The 16,682-nt window shown below is 41.6% G+C and overlaps 1 protein-coding gene across 3 annotated transcripts in view; it reads left to right on the forward strand.

Annotated features, from left to right (window-relative positions):
* Window positions 1-15,593, forward strand: part of usp24 (ubiquitin specific peptidase 24) — a 78,429-nt gene extending 62,836 nt beyond the window's left edge. For all 3 annotated transcript variants that reach the window (XM_051932682.1, XM_051932683.1, XM_051932684.1), the window contains 19 exons: window positions 3,364-3,488; window positions 3,569-3,710; window positions 3,814-3,964; window positions 4,047-4,142; window positions 4,571-4,674; window positions 4,756-4,869; window positions 5,113-5,209; window positions 5,425-5,535; window positions 10,134-10,223; window positions 10,312-10,414; window positions 10,517-10,638; window positions 10,794-10,907; window positions 11,014-11,079; window positions 11,257-11,323; window positions 11,406-11,484; window positions 11,584-11,659; window positions 11,763-11,849; window positions 13,452-13,562; window positions 13,671-15,593. In XM_051932682.1, coding sequence (XP_051788642.1) covers window positions 3,364-3,488; window positions 3,569-3,710; window positions 3,814-3,964; window positions 4,047-4,142; window positions 4,571-4,674; window positions 4,756-4,869; window positions 5,113-5,209; window positions 5,425-5,535; window positions 10,134-10,223; window positions 10,312-10,414; window positions 10,517-10,638; window positions 10,794-10,907; window positions 11,014-11,079; window positions 11,257-11,323; window positions 11,406-11,484; window positions 11,584-11,659; window positions 11,763-11,849; window positions 13,452-13,562; window positions 13,671-13,733 — 1,918 coding nt within the window. In that variant the 3' untranslated portion in view covers window positions 13,734-15,593. The remainder of the gene's footprint in view (window positions 1-3,363; window positions 3,489-3,568; window positions 3,711-3,813; window positions 3,965-4,046; window positions 4,143-4,570; window positions 4,675-4,755; window positions 4,870-5,112; window positions 5,210-5,424; window positions 5,536-10,133; window positions 10,224-10,311; window positions 10,415-10,516; window positions 10,639-10,793; window positions 10,908-11,013; window positions 11,080-11,256; window positions 11,324-11,405; window positions 11,485-11,583; window positions 11,660-11,762; window positions 11,850-13,451; window positions 13,563-13,670) is intronic.
* Window positions 15,594-16,682: the final 1,089 nt, after the last annotated feature.

Here is a 16,682-nt window from a genome sequence, read left to right on the forward strand (position 1 = left end):
TAGTTAAGTAAATTGTGCAGGATTTACGAAAGTCCATACCCTCATGATGCATTCACATGCAGCTGAAGTTTTCAGAGCTCCAACTTTTGATGTTTGTTCTCAGTGCATCCATGTGAATTTCTGATTAGATTTTTGGTTTGCAAAAAAAGCATTTAAAGATAAAAAGAAAAAAAAATTATGAAAGTAAAGCAAATACTAGCGTATTGGTGGTTTATCGTGCTGTTTTGAAATGTACTTTGACCATAAAAATATCGTTTTTGATTGGCCAGGTTGTATTTTTTACTTTTATACAGTTGGCAACAGTGAAAGGTCAGCATTAACAATAATAATAATAATAATTTTTTAATAATTTTTTGCATTTATATAGCGCTTTTCTCACTACTCAAAGCGCTCAGCAATTGCAGGTTAAGGGCCTTGCTTAAGGGCCCAACAGAGCAGAGTCCCTATTGGCATTTACGGGATTCGAACCGGCAACCTTCCGATTGCCAGTGCAGATCTCTAGCCTCAGAGCCACCACTCCGCCACGTAACGTCACAACTCTGGGAATTCGGGTAATTTTTGTTCGACTGAGAAACTCAGATTTCCCATCTGTCTGATAGCATATAAGCACAGCATTAGTTAGAATTCACTTGTCCTAGAATGAGTCAGTTTACAAGAAATCAGAGTTGTAAATACCTTGGGGGTGTGGTGGACAGGATGGGTAGAACAAAAGGAGATGATAAAATTAGGTTAGGAAAAGCCAGAGCAACCTTCCATCAGCTCAAAAATAAATGGATTGCAAAAATGTTAGTAAAACTATGAAGTTAGTAGTGGAAGGCCTCTGTTGCTCCCCTACATTCCAAAAAGATATAACCGGCAGAAGTAGTATTAATACTAAGATACTCTAGGTATACAGGTGCTGGTCATAAAATTAGAATATCATGACAAAGTTGATTTATTTCAGTAATTCCATTCAAAAAGTGAAACTTGTATATTAGATTCATTCATTACACACAGACTGATGAATTTCAAATGTTTATTTCTTTTAATGTTGATGATTATAACTGACAACTAATGAAAGTCCCAAATTCAGTATCTCGGAAAATTAGAATATTGTGAAAAGGTTCAATATTGAAGACACCTGGTGCCACACTCTAATCAGCTAATTAACTCAAAACACCTGCAAAAGCCTTTAAATGGTCTCTCAGTCTAGTTCTGTAGGCTACACAATCATGGGGAAGACTGCTGACTTGACAGTTGTCCAAAAGACGACCATTGACACCTTGCACAAGGAGGGCAAGACACAAAAGGTCATTGCTAAAGAGGCTGGCTGTTAACAGAGCTCTGTTTCCAAGCACATTAATAGAGAGGCGAAGGGAAGGACAAGATGTGGTAGAAAAAAGTGTACAAGCAATAGGGATAACCGCACCCTGGAGAGGATTGGGAAACAAAACCCATTCAAACATGTGGGGGAGATTCACAAAGAGTGGACTGCAGCTGGAGTCGGTGCTTCTAGAACCACCACGCACAGACGTATGCAAGACATGGGTTTCAGCTGTCGCATTCCTTGTGTCAAGCCACTCTTGAACAAGAGACAGCGTCAGAAGCGTCTCGCCTTTGGACTGCTGCTGAGTGGTCCAAAGTTATGTTCTCTGATGAAACTAAATTTTGCATTTCCTTTGGAAATCAAGGTCCCAGAGTCTGGAGGAAGAGAGGAGAGGCACAGAATCCACGTTGCGTGAGGTCCAGTGTAGAGTTTCCACAGTCAGTGATGGTTTGGGGTGCCATGTCATCTGCTGGTGTTGGTCCATTGTGTTTTCTGAGGTCCAAGGTCAACGCAGCCGTCTACCAGGAAGTTTTAGAGCACTTCATGCTTCCTGCTGCTGATGAACTTTATGGAGATGCAGATTTCATTTTTCATTTGGTTTAAGGACCATGGTATCCCTGTTCTTGATTGGCCAGCAAACTCGCCTGACCTTAACCCCATAGAAAATCTATTGGGTATTGTGAAGAGGAAGGTGCAATACGCCAGACCCAACAATTCAGAAGAGCTGAAGGCCACTATCAGAGCAACATGGGCTCTCATAACACCTGAGCAGTGCCACAGACTGATCGACTCCATGCCACGCCACATTGCTGCAGTAATCCAGGCCAAAGGAGCCCCAACTAAATATTGAGTGCTGTACATGCTCATACTTTTCATGTTCATACCTTTCAGTTGGCCAACATTTCTAAAAATCCTCTTTTTGCATTGGTCTTAATTGATATTCTAATTTTCCGAGATACTGAATTTGGGACTTTCATTAGTTGTCAGTTATAATCATCAACATTAAAAGAAATAAACATTTGAAATACATCAGTCTGTGTGTAATGAATGAAGCTAATATACAAGTTTCACTTTTTGAATGGAATTACTGAAATAAATCAACTTTGTCATGATATTCTAATTTTATGACCAGCACCTGTTTTCAGTTCAAATTGTCAAAGTAGCGCTGTTACATGGAATGGAGTCCAGCACATTTCTCATCAGCTCAGCACAGAAAAAAAATTTGGGGGAAAAATGGCAATGGCTAGAACACCCACTCGGCAAAAAAATGTCACAAGATAGGCTTTGACATGGAACCTATGAGGACAGTTGAGAGAGACCAAGAAATTCATAGGGAAAGGAACTTGAGGTAAATCTAAAATAAAAGAAAACAAATAGAAAAATACGAATGACATGGAAACCACTAGAAAATGTGAGACAAAACGGGACATGCTTGATAAAAAAAAATTGATGGCTAGATTGAAGAAGGGTAAAACAGAGGGTGGGAGACTGTTCATGAGCCTTAGACAGACAGGTACAATAATTTCTTAAATTCACAAAATCTTTTAAGAATATAATTTCCCTTGGAAAATTAATGTATGCCATGACTGTGAAAAAATACTTTGGACTGGAAAAATACTGAAGTTTCCCTTCAATACCCCTCACCCAACAGCTTAACTGTACCTTATTAAATACAAGAATTCACAATAGAAGATTATAGTCTTTTTTTTTTCCTTTTCAGTCTGATCAACGACTTGGGTAACAGTACTACTCCATACACAAACTCAACACAACCACCATCCTCTGGTACTCAGATCCTATTGTTTACCATAGTGGAATTATAAAATGATGGCAATACATGTAAAAATGAAATTTAATATACATACATAACTCCACCTTGAATGAAAATGGAGATGTTCTAGAGTGGCAGAGGGTAGGATGGCAGGTGAACTGACACACAACTGTGAATTGAGTTTCACCAGTGTGGGCTTTGGCAGACTGAAACTGTCAGTTACTTGGTGGTCTGCTTCTGTGTGTTCCTGTTTTGTGCATCACTCATTGTGCTTCCTTCTGTGTAGGGCGGGCTCCAAAGGCAAGTGGTACAAGTTCAACGACAATATGGTGGAGGAGTTTGACATGAATGATGAGACACTGGAGTATGAGTGTTTTGGTGGAGAGTATAGGCCAAAGGTCTATGATCAGTGTAAGTTGCATGTCTCTTTCCTCAGGTCAGGATGTGAGAAAGTACAGTCCATGAGAATAATCAGTTAACTTCTTACGCAGCCAATCCATACCCTGATGTACGTAGGCGCTACTGGAATGCCTACATGCTCTTCTACCAAAGGATTTCTGAGCAAAATTCGCCTCTGTTGCCCAAGAAGAGCCGTGTAAGCGTCATGCGCCAGGAAGCAGAAGACTTGTCTCTGTAAGTCATCTGGGCCAGTTTGAACAGGGGCATCTCTGAGGGTTGGTTAACTGCCGTATAATATTTGGCCTCACTGCTCACCAAGACCTTTTCTTTATTGTAGGTCAGCACCTTCTTCACCTGAAATCTCTCCTCAGTCTTCCCCCCGGCCTCCTAGAGCAAACAATGATCGGCTGTCACTGCTGACTAAACTGGTAAGAAAAGGAGAGAAGAAGGGCCTCTTTGTCGAAAAAATGCCTGCAAGAATCTATCAGGTGAGAAGCTGCAGCCATGATGAGAACTTTGACCTGTAAGGTGAAATCCATATCAACTATTTAACAACATCTATCTTGACAGATGGTCCGAGATGAGAACTTGAAGTTCATGCGCAACCGGGACATCTACAACAGTGACTACTTCAACTTTATCCTCTCTCTGTCTTCCGTCAATGCGGTAAGGCGAGCAGAGGCCTGTGTACATCGATGGTACTCCCAGAGTGTCCCTAACTTGTTTTCACTCCCTCACCTCATCTACTGTACCTGTGTAAATGTTTCCTGGGAACTAATTCTTAGTACTAGTTAATCTTTGTTACTCTAAAAATGCTACAGGGACCCCCATAGAGTAAAGAAAATGAGAAACCAGTAAGTTACCCTTTAAACCCTCTAGAACCATACTAATTACATCAGTGCCCCTGATTTACACTATTATGTCAGACACCTGCCAGTTTAATAATTGTTTCCTTTGCAGATGACTTGAAACATCTCACACTTGCAGTGTATGCCTCCTTTCTCAGTATGGTGTCATTTGAAAAGCTTTTCAGGGTGTGTGGATGTTTTCTGTCTTCCATGGGTATCCTTAAGCTTTGTGTGCTTCCATTGCAGACAAAGCTAAAACATGTGTCCTACCAGGCAATGGCAAAGGTGAGCCTAGAACTGGCCATCCAGTTTCTCTTCCACACATACCTGCGAACCAAGAAGAAGCTTAGGTGGGAAAGAGAAATCATCCTCTTCACAGTGTTCATGCGGCCCTCAGAACTGTGATTAATGCCCCATTTTCTTTTCTGCAGGGTGGACACGGAGGAGTGGATTGCAACAATTGAAAACTTGCTGTCCAAAAGCAGTCAGGCTTGTCAGTGGCTGATTGAATACTTAGTCAGCTGTGAAGGACGGGAGCTCATCAAGTGGGTATTATAGAATCATTTCACCTGAACTCCAGGTTGCAGGACAAATCCTTTTATACCAGTATTTTGATAACAGGGCTGGAGTTAGTCTCCTTTATCTGTAGCCATGATGACCTGTAAGTGTTTTGTTAGCCCAACATTCCTGACAACTCTAGTTTTGCTGCATGTTATGTATTACTTATTTCTGTGCCCAAATTCCACTCCTGTCACCCTGATGGTTTCATACTTCTGCTTTCTACACAGGATTTGTTTGCTTGAGTGCAGTGTGCGTGAAGTGCGAGGTGTTGTGGCAACTATCTTAGAAAAGACGCTGGAAAATGGACTGCGTTATCAGGATCAGGTAGGCAAATTCTGATTGTTTCATGCTGGTGAGATGGAGTAGCTGTGCTCTCACACTCGCAGCCTTGAGCATCTTACTGATTCTGAAGTCTTGATGGACAAATACTCACAAAATCAGGGATCCCAGTCATCTGGCACTCATGTTTGAGATTCATATTTGCCATACTCAAATTTCCTTCTACATTAGCTTTGACAACTGTTTTTCTCTGAATACAGGGTCTTGACCAGTTACTGGAAGTGCTCCTGTTCCTTCTGGAGAAGGATGTCCCTGAGAACTGCAAGAACTGCTCGCAGTACTTTTCTCTGTTTAGCAGTTTCCTGCAAAAGGTAGGCAGAGGTTTAATGTCTCCCACTAAACCTTGACCATCAGGGCTGTCTGATTGAATATCACTATTTGAATACAACTCGAACCTACATGAAAAAATTCTTGTCAATGTCTAACCTGTTTTAACCAGACCAGGGTTGTGGTGGGGTGCTGGAGCCTTTCCCATGTGGTTTTGGGCACAAGGCAGGAACAAACTCCAGACAGAACGGCAGTCCATCACAGGGCGACCACACACCAGACACACACTAGGGCCAATTTAACATTGACAGTTCACCTAACCTGCAGGTCTTTGGACTGTAGGAGGAAACCCGTGCATACACAGGGAGAATGTACAAGCTGCATGCAGAGATGACACAGGACATGAACCCTGGTCTCCTTACAACCAGGCAGTGACACTACCACTGTGCCACCCCAAAAATAATTCTTTTTTCAATCAATTAATTTTATTATGCAAAATCACCATGCACCATAGTCCCAATGCACTATACGAATTAGTAGAATACTTGGGATAAGACATAAAATAATCAAATAAAAGCAGAAATTATAATAAAACAACTAATGTTGAAGGAATTAATAACTAATAACACTGAAATAAAATGACATTAAAATGTTAAAATTTAAGCTATGTCAACAAAGGAATAATATATAATAAGGAATATTTCCAGAATGATAAACCTGACTGAATTCAAAGCACGTTGTAATTAAGGTAGTAAAGGAAAGTTTTTAGTCTTGATTTAAAAGTGCTTCTCTTATACATAATGGCAGGCCATTCTAAAGATAAGGTTGTTTTTCTTAACTGAGAGAATGACCAAAAGACTTGCATTATGAGAGCGAATAGGACATATCGTAATGTATGTCATAATTACCTCAGCTAAGTAAGGTGATGAAAGTCCATGCAATGCCTTATAAAAGAAGAACTTTAAAATCGGCTCTTGATTGAACATGTAACCAGTGAAGAGAAGCTTGAATGGGTGTTGCGTGCTCAATTTTTTTTGTTCTTGTCAAGATTCTAGCTGCAGCATTCAGAACAAGCTGAAGTTTTTTTGTAGCACAACCAGGAAGACGGAAGAAAAGTGCATTACAATAATCAAGTCTACAAAAAACAAATGAATGTTTTAATGTTTCAGCATCACGCAGAGACAGAATGGATGAGATTCTTGCAGCATTACTAAGATGAAAAAATTTTGTCTTGGTCATATGGCCTTGATGTGAGGCTGAGTGTGAGACGATTGTCAAACATTACTCCAAGATCTTTAGTCACTGAACTTTCACAGATGGAACAGTCATCAATATTAACACTCAAGTTCTCAAACAAATGTCCATATTTGGATGGTCCAACAACCAATAATTCTGTTTTATCAGCATTTAAGAGCATTTTTTTAAATTTCTGACAGACATGCCTGTAACTTTAGCTGTTGGGAAAAGGACATTTGACTACAAGTATAAATAGCTATGTATCGTCAGCATAAAAATGAAAATTAACACCGTATTTACAAACAATTTCAACAAGGGGAAGCATATAGATGGGAAAAAAGCATAGGGCCAAGTACTGATCTCTGGGGTACACCAAACTTCAGAAAATTCAGAGATTATATTAAAGGCAAATTTGATTGTAAAAGAACAGTCCTTTACGTTACCTCACAGTAATTGTAGCATTGTGTTACTCATGTCACGCTATGTTGGGTTCAGTGGCAACTGGGCGATAGTCAGCTCGGCGAAAAGACAACACGACAAAAGACAATTCGGCAAAGAAACAACTTGGTGAAATACTACTCGGCGACATCCTTTACCAGTTGGGTTCAAAGAGATTTTTTAATTGTATTTAAATGACCAACATGATTTAAAATGTAAAAAATAAATTTATATAATTGACGAACAAACTTTATTCTGCAGATGGAACAAACTCTATCTTACATTATCTTCTGCAACCAAAATTGCTAATCCTTTATATAAATTGTGTTGATCGTAATCGTATGATAACGATATTTAGAATACAAAAGGTCACCTGCGAGTATGGCTTAAGGAATATCTTTACTCTTAACGTATTGGGACTCTCATAAAGCAGGTGATTCTGTGGATTTTCCCGTGCCCTACATTGTCATTTAAATATCATTAAAAAATCTCTTTGAACCTAACTATTACCTAACTGGTAAAGGATGTTGCAGAGTTGTCGTTTCGCTGAGTTGCCCCTGAACAGCTATGTGACAATACTTCTGTATTTTGCATGTGTTTTACACATCACTTCCGTGATCTGCATTTTCATAATTTTTAATTCTTAGTGTGTTTCATTCTTTATAAAATGAGCAGGTGTTTCTACTGTACTGTTCTGCTTTTGGGCTAACAGGTGTATTAACAGCAGTAGTGCTGTTAGTTAATCAGATGTATCAGAAGTACTATGCAACAAACAAACTACTTTTTTGTATACAATATTTGTAGGTTTTTTTGTTTTTTTTTTTAAACCAGTGGCTAGTATTATTACTGTAGCTCACTGGAGCTGCTTAGCTTTGAACATTCCTGCCATAGATCAGTTTTTGCTTTTCCTAGTGACTGACTTTACAAAACACAATTTTACAAGAAACTGCATTGTTTTGAACTGAAACTGGTTATCACACTATGCTTGCCGGGATAAGCTCAAACTTCCCCGCAACCATGCTCATGATAAAGCAAGTTTAGAAGATGGATGAATTATTATTATTATTTTCATCAACATCATCATCACCATCATAGTGATTTTCATTTGTTTAGATCGTTCACTCAGGTATTACCTTTCGTATTTTTAATCAGTTGTATGTTCAGTGTGTTTTTTTTGGGTATAGCCAGACAATATAGTTGTATTTTACTTTTAATTTATTACAAAAAGCAATGACATTTACAGATTGCATGTTTAAGTGGCCCGTGCACCAAATTAATTGCCTAGACGTTGCTTGGTAGGAAATTTATAGCATAAAACACAAAAAACTTTTTTGTTACAGTCAAGTCAGTAAATGTTTGTATATCGTGCATTAGACCAAATGTCAATATAGGTTGTATGTATTGTCAAGACCAGAGGAAGAAAACTGACTATTTATTATTTGACTATTTATTAACAGCAAATGGTGTATTTGTTTCAGTACACAGTATACACATTTTGGTATTTGGTGTATGTTCTTTAAAGAAAGAATTAATTCACAAACTGCACCTTATAGATGAAAAATGGTACTATGACCTGTATGTGCAGTCTGTGTAGGTGCTAGAATTTTTGGTACCCTAGGTGAAGATGTAAATATCGTCCCCTTACATGGGAGTAGTGACGGTGGTGTTCTGTGTGTGCAAGACTGTGTGGGGGACAGAATCCATGCATTATTTAATAATAATTCAACCAGCGAGGGGTTTGGGTGGAGCTGGGTTCTCAATTATGTAACATGTGTGCAATGGCCTCACCTATGTCACCTAATAGGTTGACCAGTACTGTGTACAGTGTCAATCCCCACTTTCTTCTCATCCATGCAAGTGCCGCCAGTCGCAGCTAATTGTCTTGGGCATAAGGAATATAACTCTGCCTGTATTTCTCTCTCCTTTCCTGGCGCCTGGACTTGAGGTGCATAGCACACCTCAAGTGTGCGGGTACATCTTGCTACACCTTCAGTCCACATATCACTCCGTCTGTTTATCTTTGTCACATCACTTCTACTTATTCACTCGTTCATCCCTGCTATTGGCAAGTGGCACTATTGTGCTGGTTGTGTTCAACTGACGGACACAGATGTCTGCACTGAGTGGAAAAAAGACAGGCTGCGTTCAAATTGCCCACTTTCTACATCATTATAATTGACCAATATTGACAAAAAAAATGTCTCAGCAAATTCTTTTTCCTATGGTGTGATCAAATTTAAATCTGATCAGTCAAAGCGTTTTTGAGATTTTGGGGTAATTAGTTTTTCCTATTGTAGGGTTTTTTACTGCTAACTATTGATGTATCAGTATGTCCTTTCTTCGCAGATATCTTGATAGCCCTTTATTTTTTTAATTTGCTCAGAATAAAAGTGTTAGCCAAATAAAAAATCTAGTGAAGAGGACATACTTTAAGATTATTACAGTGCAATGTTTAGTCTATTCAGCATCTCTATTTGTGAAACACGAATAGATTCACCATGCCTCAGCTTATATAAAATAAGCATAGATGGGCACGGACATCATGTTTTTTGCAACCAAGGATCAGAAAGGCACATAGCAGAGCAGAGGATTTTAAGGAGAGGGCACAGTGTGGGACAAAAGTGAGTAGTGCATTTAATGTATTTAAGTAATCATGAATAATTTTGTTTGGGTTTCATGTGTACATTGACTGTGAAATGTCCTGGTCCTATAAAAAAAACAAATTTTTGCGAAGGGCCAGATGTTCCAATTGAAGGCTGCAAAAGTATTAATAATAGTGAAGCATGCAAAGGCAGGTCAACTGCAAACATACATGTACTAGCACTTAAACCTTTTAACCTATGTTCATATATATTTGGATCCCAGTTGCTTATTTTGAATACAAGTATTCAAACCCTAAACTTTATATAATTTGACAGACCTTTTGATCACCACACTTCTTTTCTCACCCACACCATCTGTCCCACAGGGTCTGCAGCCCTGTCAACTCCTTCTCAAGCACTTGGCCTTCAAGCGAATGTTGATCTTCCTGCTTGGACCTGTTCGGCAGAGCAATACAGTGAGTTGGCAGATGATCACAAAGATTTAAGGAGCTTGTCACTTTCTCAGCATGGTCATGGCCTTATCTTTGTCTTTGTGTCCCCCAGAGCCGGCGCTGGAGCTCCACACAGGCTAGAGAGTTCCTGCACCTACACAACTCCCTCTGCATCATGGTTCTGCACTCTGAACTGTCCAACCAAAGGAGTGTGGGTGAGTGTTACCATTTGATGGTGGAGGTTGCAGAGGTTTGGGGTGATTTCGACCTTAAGCAACCTGCCAGTTTCTTGTCCTTACACCTGCTTCTTTTTGCAGTACCTGGCTCATTTAAACAGACCTATCCACTGAGCATCACCTCAAACAGCACTCTCCTTCCCCTTCACCATGATATTGAAGTGGCACTTTTCAAAGCTGAGGGACAACCCTACTTAATGGAGGTACAGGTTTCATGTTCAGCTGGAATGGCTTCTTGGACGAAGATGTTGCACAGAGATAAATGACATTAGAGTTGCCATTTGGTTTCTGGGAGTGGGCAGTTTATATTTTAGGAAAGTGATCAGGCATGGTGCATTAACTTTTGGACTTTTCCTAGGTGATGTCAGCCCTGCGAGAGCTTTCCGGCCCACTTCCATACCTGCTGGAAATGGTTACGTGGTCCTGCTTTTGTAATGAACGTTTTTCCATAAGTATACTACAGCACATCAAGGTGTGCACAAAACTCTAATTTCATGTTCCTTTGTTTTTGTAGGCAAGTTAGCTGCCTATCTGTATTCCATGCAGTTTGCTCATCTCATTTTATCTTTTGTATGCAGATTCAGCTGGAGACTGCACCACCACATGAACTCAAGAACATCTTCCAGATGCTGCTGGAGATTATGGTGAGATGCCTGGCAGGGAAGATGTACAGTAGTTGTTAGGTCTGCTTTCTGTGGTTGCTACAAGGGGAGACTAGAAACTCTCTAATTGTGCTGGAGATCCTTACTGGTGACTGCCTTGTGTCACTACGTAGTGCACCCTACTCAGCTGCCTGCTATGCCTTTGTTTGTTTATTGCAGATGGTGGAGGACTCTTTACAGCCTCAACGTCTAAAGTATGCATTTGAATCTGATAAAGGACTACTAGGTGAGTACATTGCCAGGTGTGGGCACTAACCTAGTCAACATGTAATGTCTCTCGGCTCATCTTGCATTCTCTTTGTCGGCAGCTCTCATGCACCAGAGCAACAACGTGGACAGCAGTCGCTGCTACCAGTGCATCAAGTTTCTGGTCACCCTGGCCCAGAAGTAAGTGGCAGCAGGTGCCACCATTATTTGACAGCTAGTTGAGAACTGTGTTGCATCTTACATTTCCGCATCTTACATTTCCTTATGATTTTCTCCCAGGTGCTCACCTGCCAAGGACTACTTCAAGGAACACTCTGGCCACTGGAGCTGGGCAGTGCAGTGGCTTCAGAAAAAGGTCCCCCTTTTTAGGACTTCAAGGGAGGGCAGGAGGGCTGAGTGTTGGTTGAGTGGGTGCTGTGGGGCAACCTTCTGACATCTTTTGTCTGTTCTCTTCACAGATGTCTGAGCACTACTGGACTCCTCAGAGCAATGTGTCTAATGAGACATCCACGGCCAAAACCTTCCAACGCACCATTTCAGCTCAGGTATCCACCGCTCTCTTCTGGGTGTCTGCCTCTCATTTACAACATTGTGTCGCTCATTTAAAACAGAAGTGTCCGCTTCTGCGTTTGGACCCACAGTCCTCCCCTCTTGTGATATCATCTCCTGTCTTTCCTTCCCCTCATTACCTAACTCATAAAATGTTATGCTTTTGTGTTCATAAAAATTACTTTTGAATGTTCTGAAATCACTTTGGTTATGTTTTTTTTTTCTGCTGCCCTCTGACTCACTGGTATGAGAAAGTCCCCACATACGGTATTCTATTTGACTCATCTAGATGTCTAGTCATGCGAGACCAAGGTTTTTTGGGTTCCCCCTGACGTTTTGCCCTTTAGACTGAAAACCCCTCATTTTTGGACCATATTTTGTGCAAGAAATTTCACTCCTAAAGAGTAAACCAATAAGTATCTTCAGTAAAAATGATTAGAAGGACTTGGATGTGGTGTATGCCACATCAGCCAACCCCAGGGTTTCACTCTTTAATGGAATATGAGGGGCCAAAATTACTCTGTTTCACAAAACTTTGAAAAAAATGGGCATTGGATTGTTGTTTTATTCTATTTTGAGGTTGCTGATCATAAATACGCTCATATTTTTGAAATTTGATTCCTTACTGGTGGTTGTAGCCATCTTAAAGACACTCCCAGAAGGTTAAAATTGACAAATTCCAAACATAAACATGTGGGGTATTTTTTTACAAAACTGTTTCAAGGTCACTGATTACAAATACGATGTCATTTTTGATAATTTACTAGCCCTCTATGGGAGGGGTCACCAACTCCAGTCCTGGAGGACCCCCATGGCTGCAGGTTTTCATTCTAACCCTTTTTTAATGAGTGCCCTATTTGTGCTGCTAATTAACTTCTTGTAAATTCTTTTTAATTGACTTCTCTTTTAAGATTTGTTCCCCTGAATTTCTTCATTTCTTTCCTTAAATGGCACCCAAACAGAAATGAAACATGAAGTGAGTGAGCCACGAGAAGACCAACTAAGTCAGGGCCTCAAACTCCAACCAATTTTACTCCAAGCAGCTGCTTAATGAGGCTCTGATTCTTGTCATTAATTAAACTTGTTCTTTAATTCCATGGCTTGTTGCTGCTCTCATTGTGCAATCGCAGACATTTACGAAACTGTTGATTTTCTCTTTTCTCAGAGCGCTGTTAAAATGTTTTGTGGACCTAAGCAGATCAACATTCCTGAGACCTTTACCTTTCTTTATTTTCACATATTGTATGATTGACACCAGTTGTTTTGGCTCATTTTGTATCTCATTATTGTTTGGCAGCTAATTAAGGAAAAAGAAACAATGAAGGGGTCCAAGTCTTCAAGAGTAGGTCAATTAAAATGAGTTCAAAAGAAATTAATTAGCAAAAACAAGCAAAAGAAAGAAGCAAAAACAGGACACTAATTAAGAAAAGGGTTAGAATAAAAACCTGCAGCTACGGTGGTCCTCCAGGACCGGAGTTGTCAATCCCTGCGCTATGGGTCAAATGACACATCTCTATTACAATTGAGAATATTTATAATATTTATGCTTACGCTAACTTGGACTTTTTTGTTTTTTGTTTCCCCAAACCCCCTTCCAGGACACTTTGGCCTATGCTACGGCTCTTCTGAATGAAAAAGAGCAATCAGGGAGCAGCAACGGTTCAGAGGGTAGCCCCGCCAATGAGAATTCGGACAGGAGCCTGCGTCAGGTAGCGAGAGTATCTGCACTCTTTTGGGAGCCCATGAGAGGTTCCCCAAACTGTCCCACTCCACTTGGCTGTCACATTAACTCTTATATCTTGGCTTTTTCCTCCAAGGGCTCGGAGTCACCAATGATGCTGGGTGATCCCAAAAGTGACCTTGATGATGTGGACTCTTAGGAGACAACGCACAGGTCAAATGAAGTGTAGCGGAAACAATCATGGCTTCATGCAGCCAGGCAACCAGCAGATGGGGTGCCAATGGAATGACTCGGCACACCCCAAACTGTTACTCCTTTGGTGGCCATCAGTAGGGCCAAGCTGTGTGCAATCGAGAGGGGCCACGTGCTCTTCCGAGTGGCCGCAGCAAGACAAGGGAGGAGCAGCAGCAGCAGCAGAGTTTACTTTTTATATGAATCAAGAGGACGGGCGATTTTAAGTTTTTGCTGGTGTAATTAAATAGATGATTTAATGTGTAAAGATTTGTTCCGTAGATCAAAACAGTGGCTTTAAGATATTTTTAAGCGGGGGGGTGGGGGTGGGAATGACCTGTGCAGCCCAGCAACAAAAAAAAAAAAAAAAAGTTTCACACAAGCACTTTAAAGTCTAATAGGGATGGGGTGGGGCAGGGGTTAAATGTCTCCATGGAGATGGGTACCTGGCATAGGCACTTGGCATCCCTAAATGTGGAATCGACTCAGCCGCTGGAGTCAGTGCAGCGTTTTCGCCAGACACTTGACCTCTGAGGCGGCCCAGCTTGGCCCGGTGCACTCGTGCCTCGGCAATGACCGCTCTTTGCATGCTCATTTTGTTTTTCTTCACACATTTGCCTTTGTTTTTTTTTTTGTTTTTTTTTTATCTTCTCTGCCTTCACTCATGTCCACCCACATGCCACGCCCAGAGGCACAGCTAACCACAAGTGCCTTCAGATTCTCTTGACTGTTCACTTTATCTTCTAGACATCCATGGCAGTATGCTGTCCGTTTCAGTTTGGGTGTCAAAGCGCATGAGAATTTGAACTCAAGTCTTTACTGACACCAATACACGGTCAGACTTTTTATTTGATGTGCTTCTTTTGTTTTATCAGGTTTGCAGTCTTGAGCGGTTGGTTTCCTGTGCTGCAGTGCAGCAGGCCTTTAGATTGGGCAGCAAGGTGCTTGTGCTGCACTGGGAGCATGGGGTTTGAGGAAGATGAGCCTCCTGGAGCCGCCAAGAGGGTCAGCAGTGCCTGACGTGTGCCCGGGTTTTTATGTCCAGGGAGCACCGCTACCACCCTGGGTGCCCCTCAGAACTATACTATGCCTTTTTGAGGCTCTCGAGATTCCAAAGTGAAGATTCCTGGTGTCTCGAGATCTCATTCTACTTATGAGGTGAGAGATTTTCAGGGATCCTGAGGACCTTGTTATTAAAACCAGCGAGACTCTGCATTAGCTAGTTCAGGATGAGGAATTCTCACAATGCTCTTATTCTTTATGTTACAAGAATTGCTTTTCTGGGGTTTTCCACTTGGATGTGTCAGACGTGCCCACGTGAGGTCTAGGGATCACAATGGCCTTAGTTCATTCATGTGGGGTCTCATTTGTTGGTTCGGTCCAGTGATGACATTTCATCCTTTGTATAGTTTGGTCCAAGCCAGAGAGAAATGACAGGAGTTTTGAGGTTTGACTTCTAGGGGACAGGATGCCCCATTTGCAGTCCGATTCCCATGCACGATCCCTGGAATCACATGACCTTTACCTTTTTTTTTTTTTTTTTTTTTTTAATTTTATATGCGTGTTCTGGGAGCCTGCACTGGCGGCTCTTTTTCCGAGTGCCACACACTTGACCGTTTCTTTTCTAGCGTGGCAGGGGTTGGGAGTGGACGAGGATCGATACGGGTTTTTAATTCAGTATGTGTCTTTTCTGCTTTGAATGTTCTTCTGGCTGAAAGCAGTGGTGATGTGAGAATTGTGTGCTGCATGTGGACAGCGAGTTTTCATTTGTACAGCTGATACAGTTTGATAAGCAGACTTTTTCCTAAATAAACTGGAATGCACAGTCTGTGCACTGCTGCCAGCTTCTTTCTTACGCACATGCACACACACTTGCACATGTTTCTTTAAAAAATACAATTTATTAAAAAAAACTGCAACAATAAACAGGAGTCTGTAGCAGATGGCACAGTCAGGAGGTCAGTCTGGTCTAGGTGGGGAGTGTGTGGTGTCACCAGGTGTGCTTGGGCAGCACCCCAGCTTCACTTGTGGTTGTTTGTGGAGGTTCTGAGCTTCAACTGGCTGTCATGGCAGCAGATTGTGACAGCCACCACCCCCTTCCAGCCACTGGAGCTCTGTACCACACAGGTACTGTCCAGGACATAGGCGCCATGCATGTCAGAGCCCCAGGAGAAAATTTTTCACCTGCATCCCAATGAAGAGGCAAAACAGGTCACCCCTACCCTGTATGTGGTGATACAAAGACCTCCCAGCTGCTGGATGGCCATTACTGTACTTTCTCTATGAATCCTACTGAGTTCAATCTCCATCACTTTACATTCCATGCTGGGCACATGGCAGCAGGTGGCACGTATGTCAGTTTCCTCTCAGCCAGAGCACTCGCAGGGCTTGTCAGTTTACGCACGCTGGGGCTTCATGTTGTTCAACAGCCATCCCATAGTAGACTGGGAGAGGCAGAGAAGAGCAGACAGTGACACCTACAGGCTTACCTGTCAGCATGTGGTCCTCCTTCAGGCAGCCCAATGCCCTCTTGTTTCTTTATTTTTGGTGCGCACACTGCTGTGGGTGAGACATGTGGCCTTCTGCCAGGTACATCACCTGGCCACTGCGTACACTCCTAGTCCTCCAAAAGCATTATGGTCAAAGCATTCCTTCCGTCTCTCATGGTTCTGCAGAGAGATGGCAGGTGTTTGGAAAAGTAACACATGGAAAGGGAGTGGCAAGGTGCAGATATAACCACTAGTGAAGCCTGTACACCTGCATGTGAGCACCTTGTCGGTGTCCATTTGTGGAGAAGCTGAAACGGCTGAATATCTCCTCGCCTCCCCTGCGGTGTGCATCCAATGTGGCTAAATGGTAAAATCCGAACTTCTCGGACCACAGGGAGTGACAGAGCAGCTACTCTCCTGAGGGTGAG

The sequence above is a fragment of the Erpetoichthys calabaricus genome, chromosome 10 (genome assembly GCF_900747795.2).
Source record: "Erpetoichthys calabaricus chromosome 10, fErpCal1.3, whole genome shotgun sequence".
In the NCBI taxonomy this organism is placed as follows: domain Eukaryota; kingdom Metazoa; phylum Chordata; class Cladistia; order Polypteriformes; family Polypteridae; genus Erpetoichthys; species Erpetoichthys calabaricus.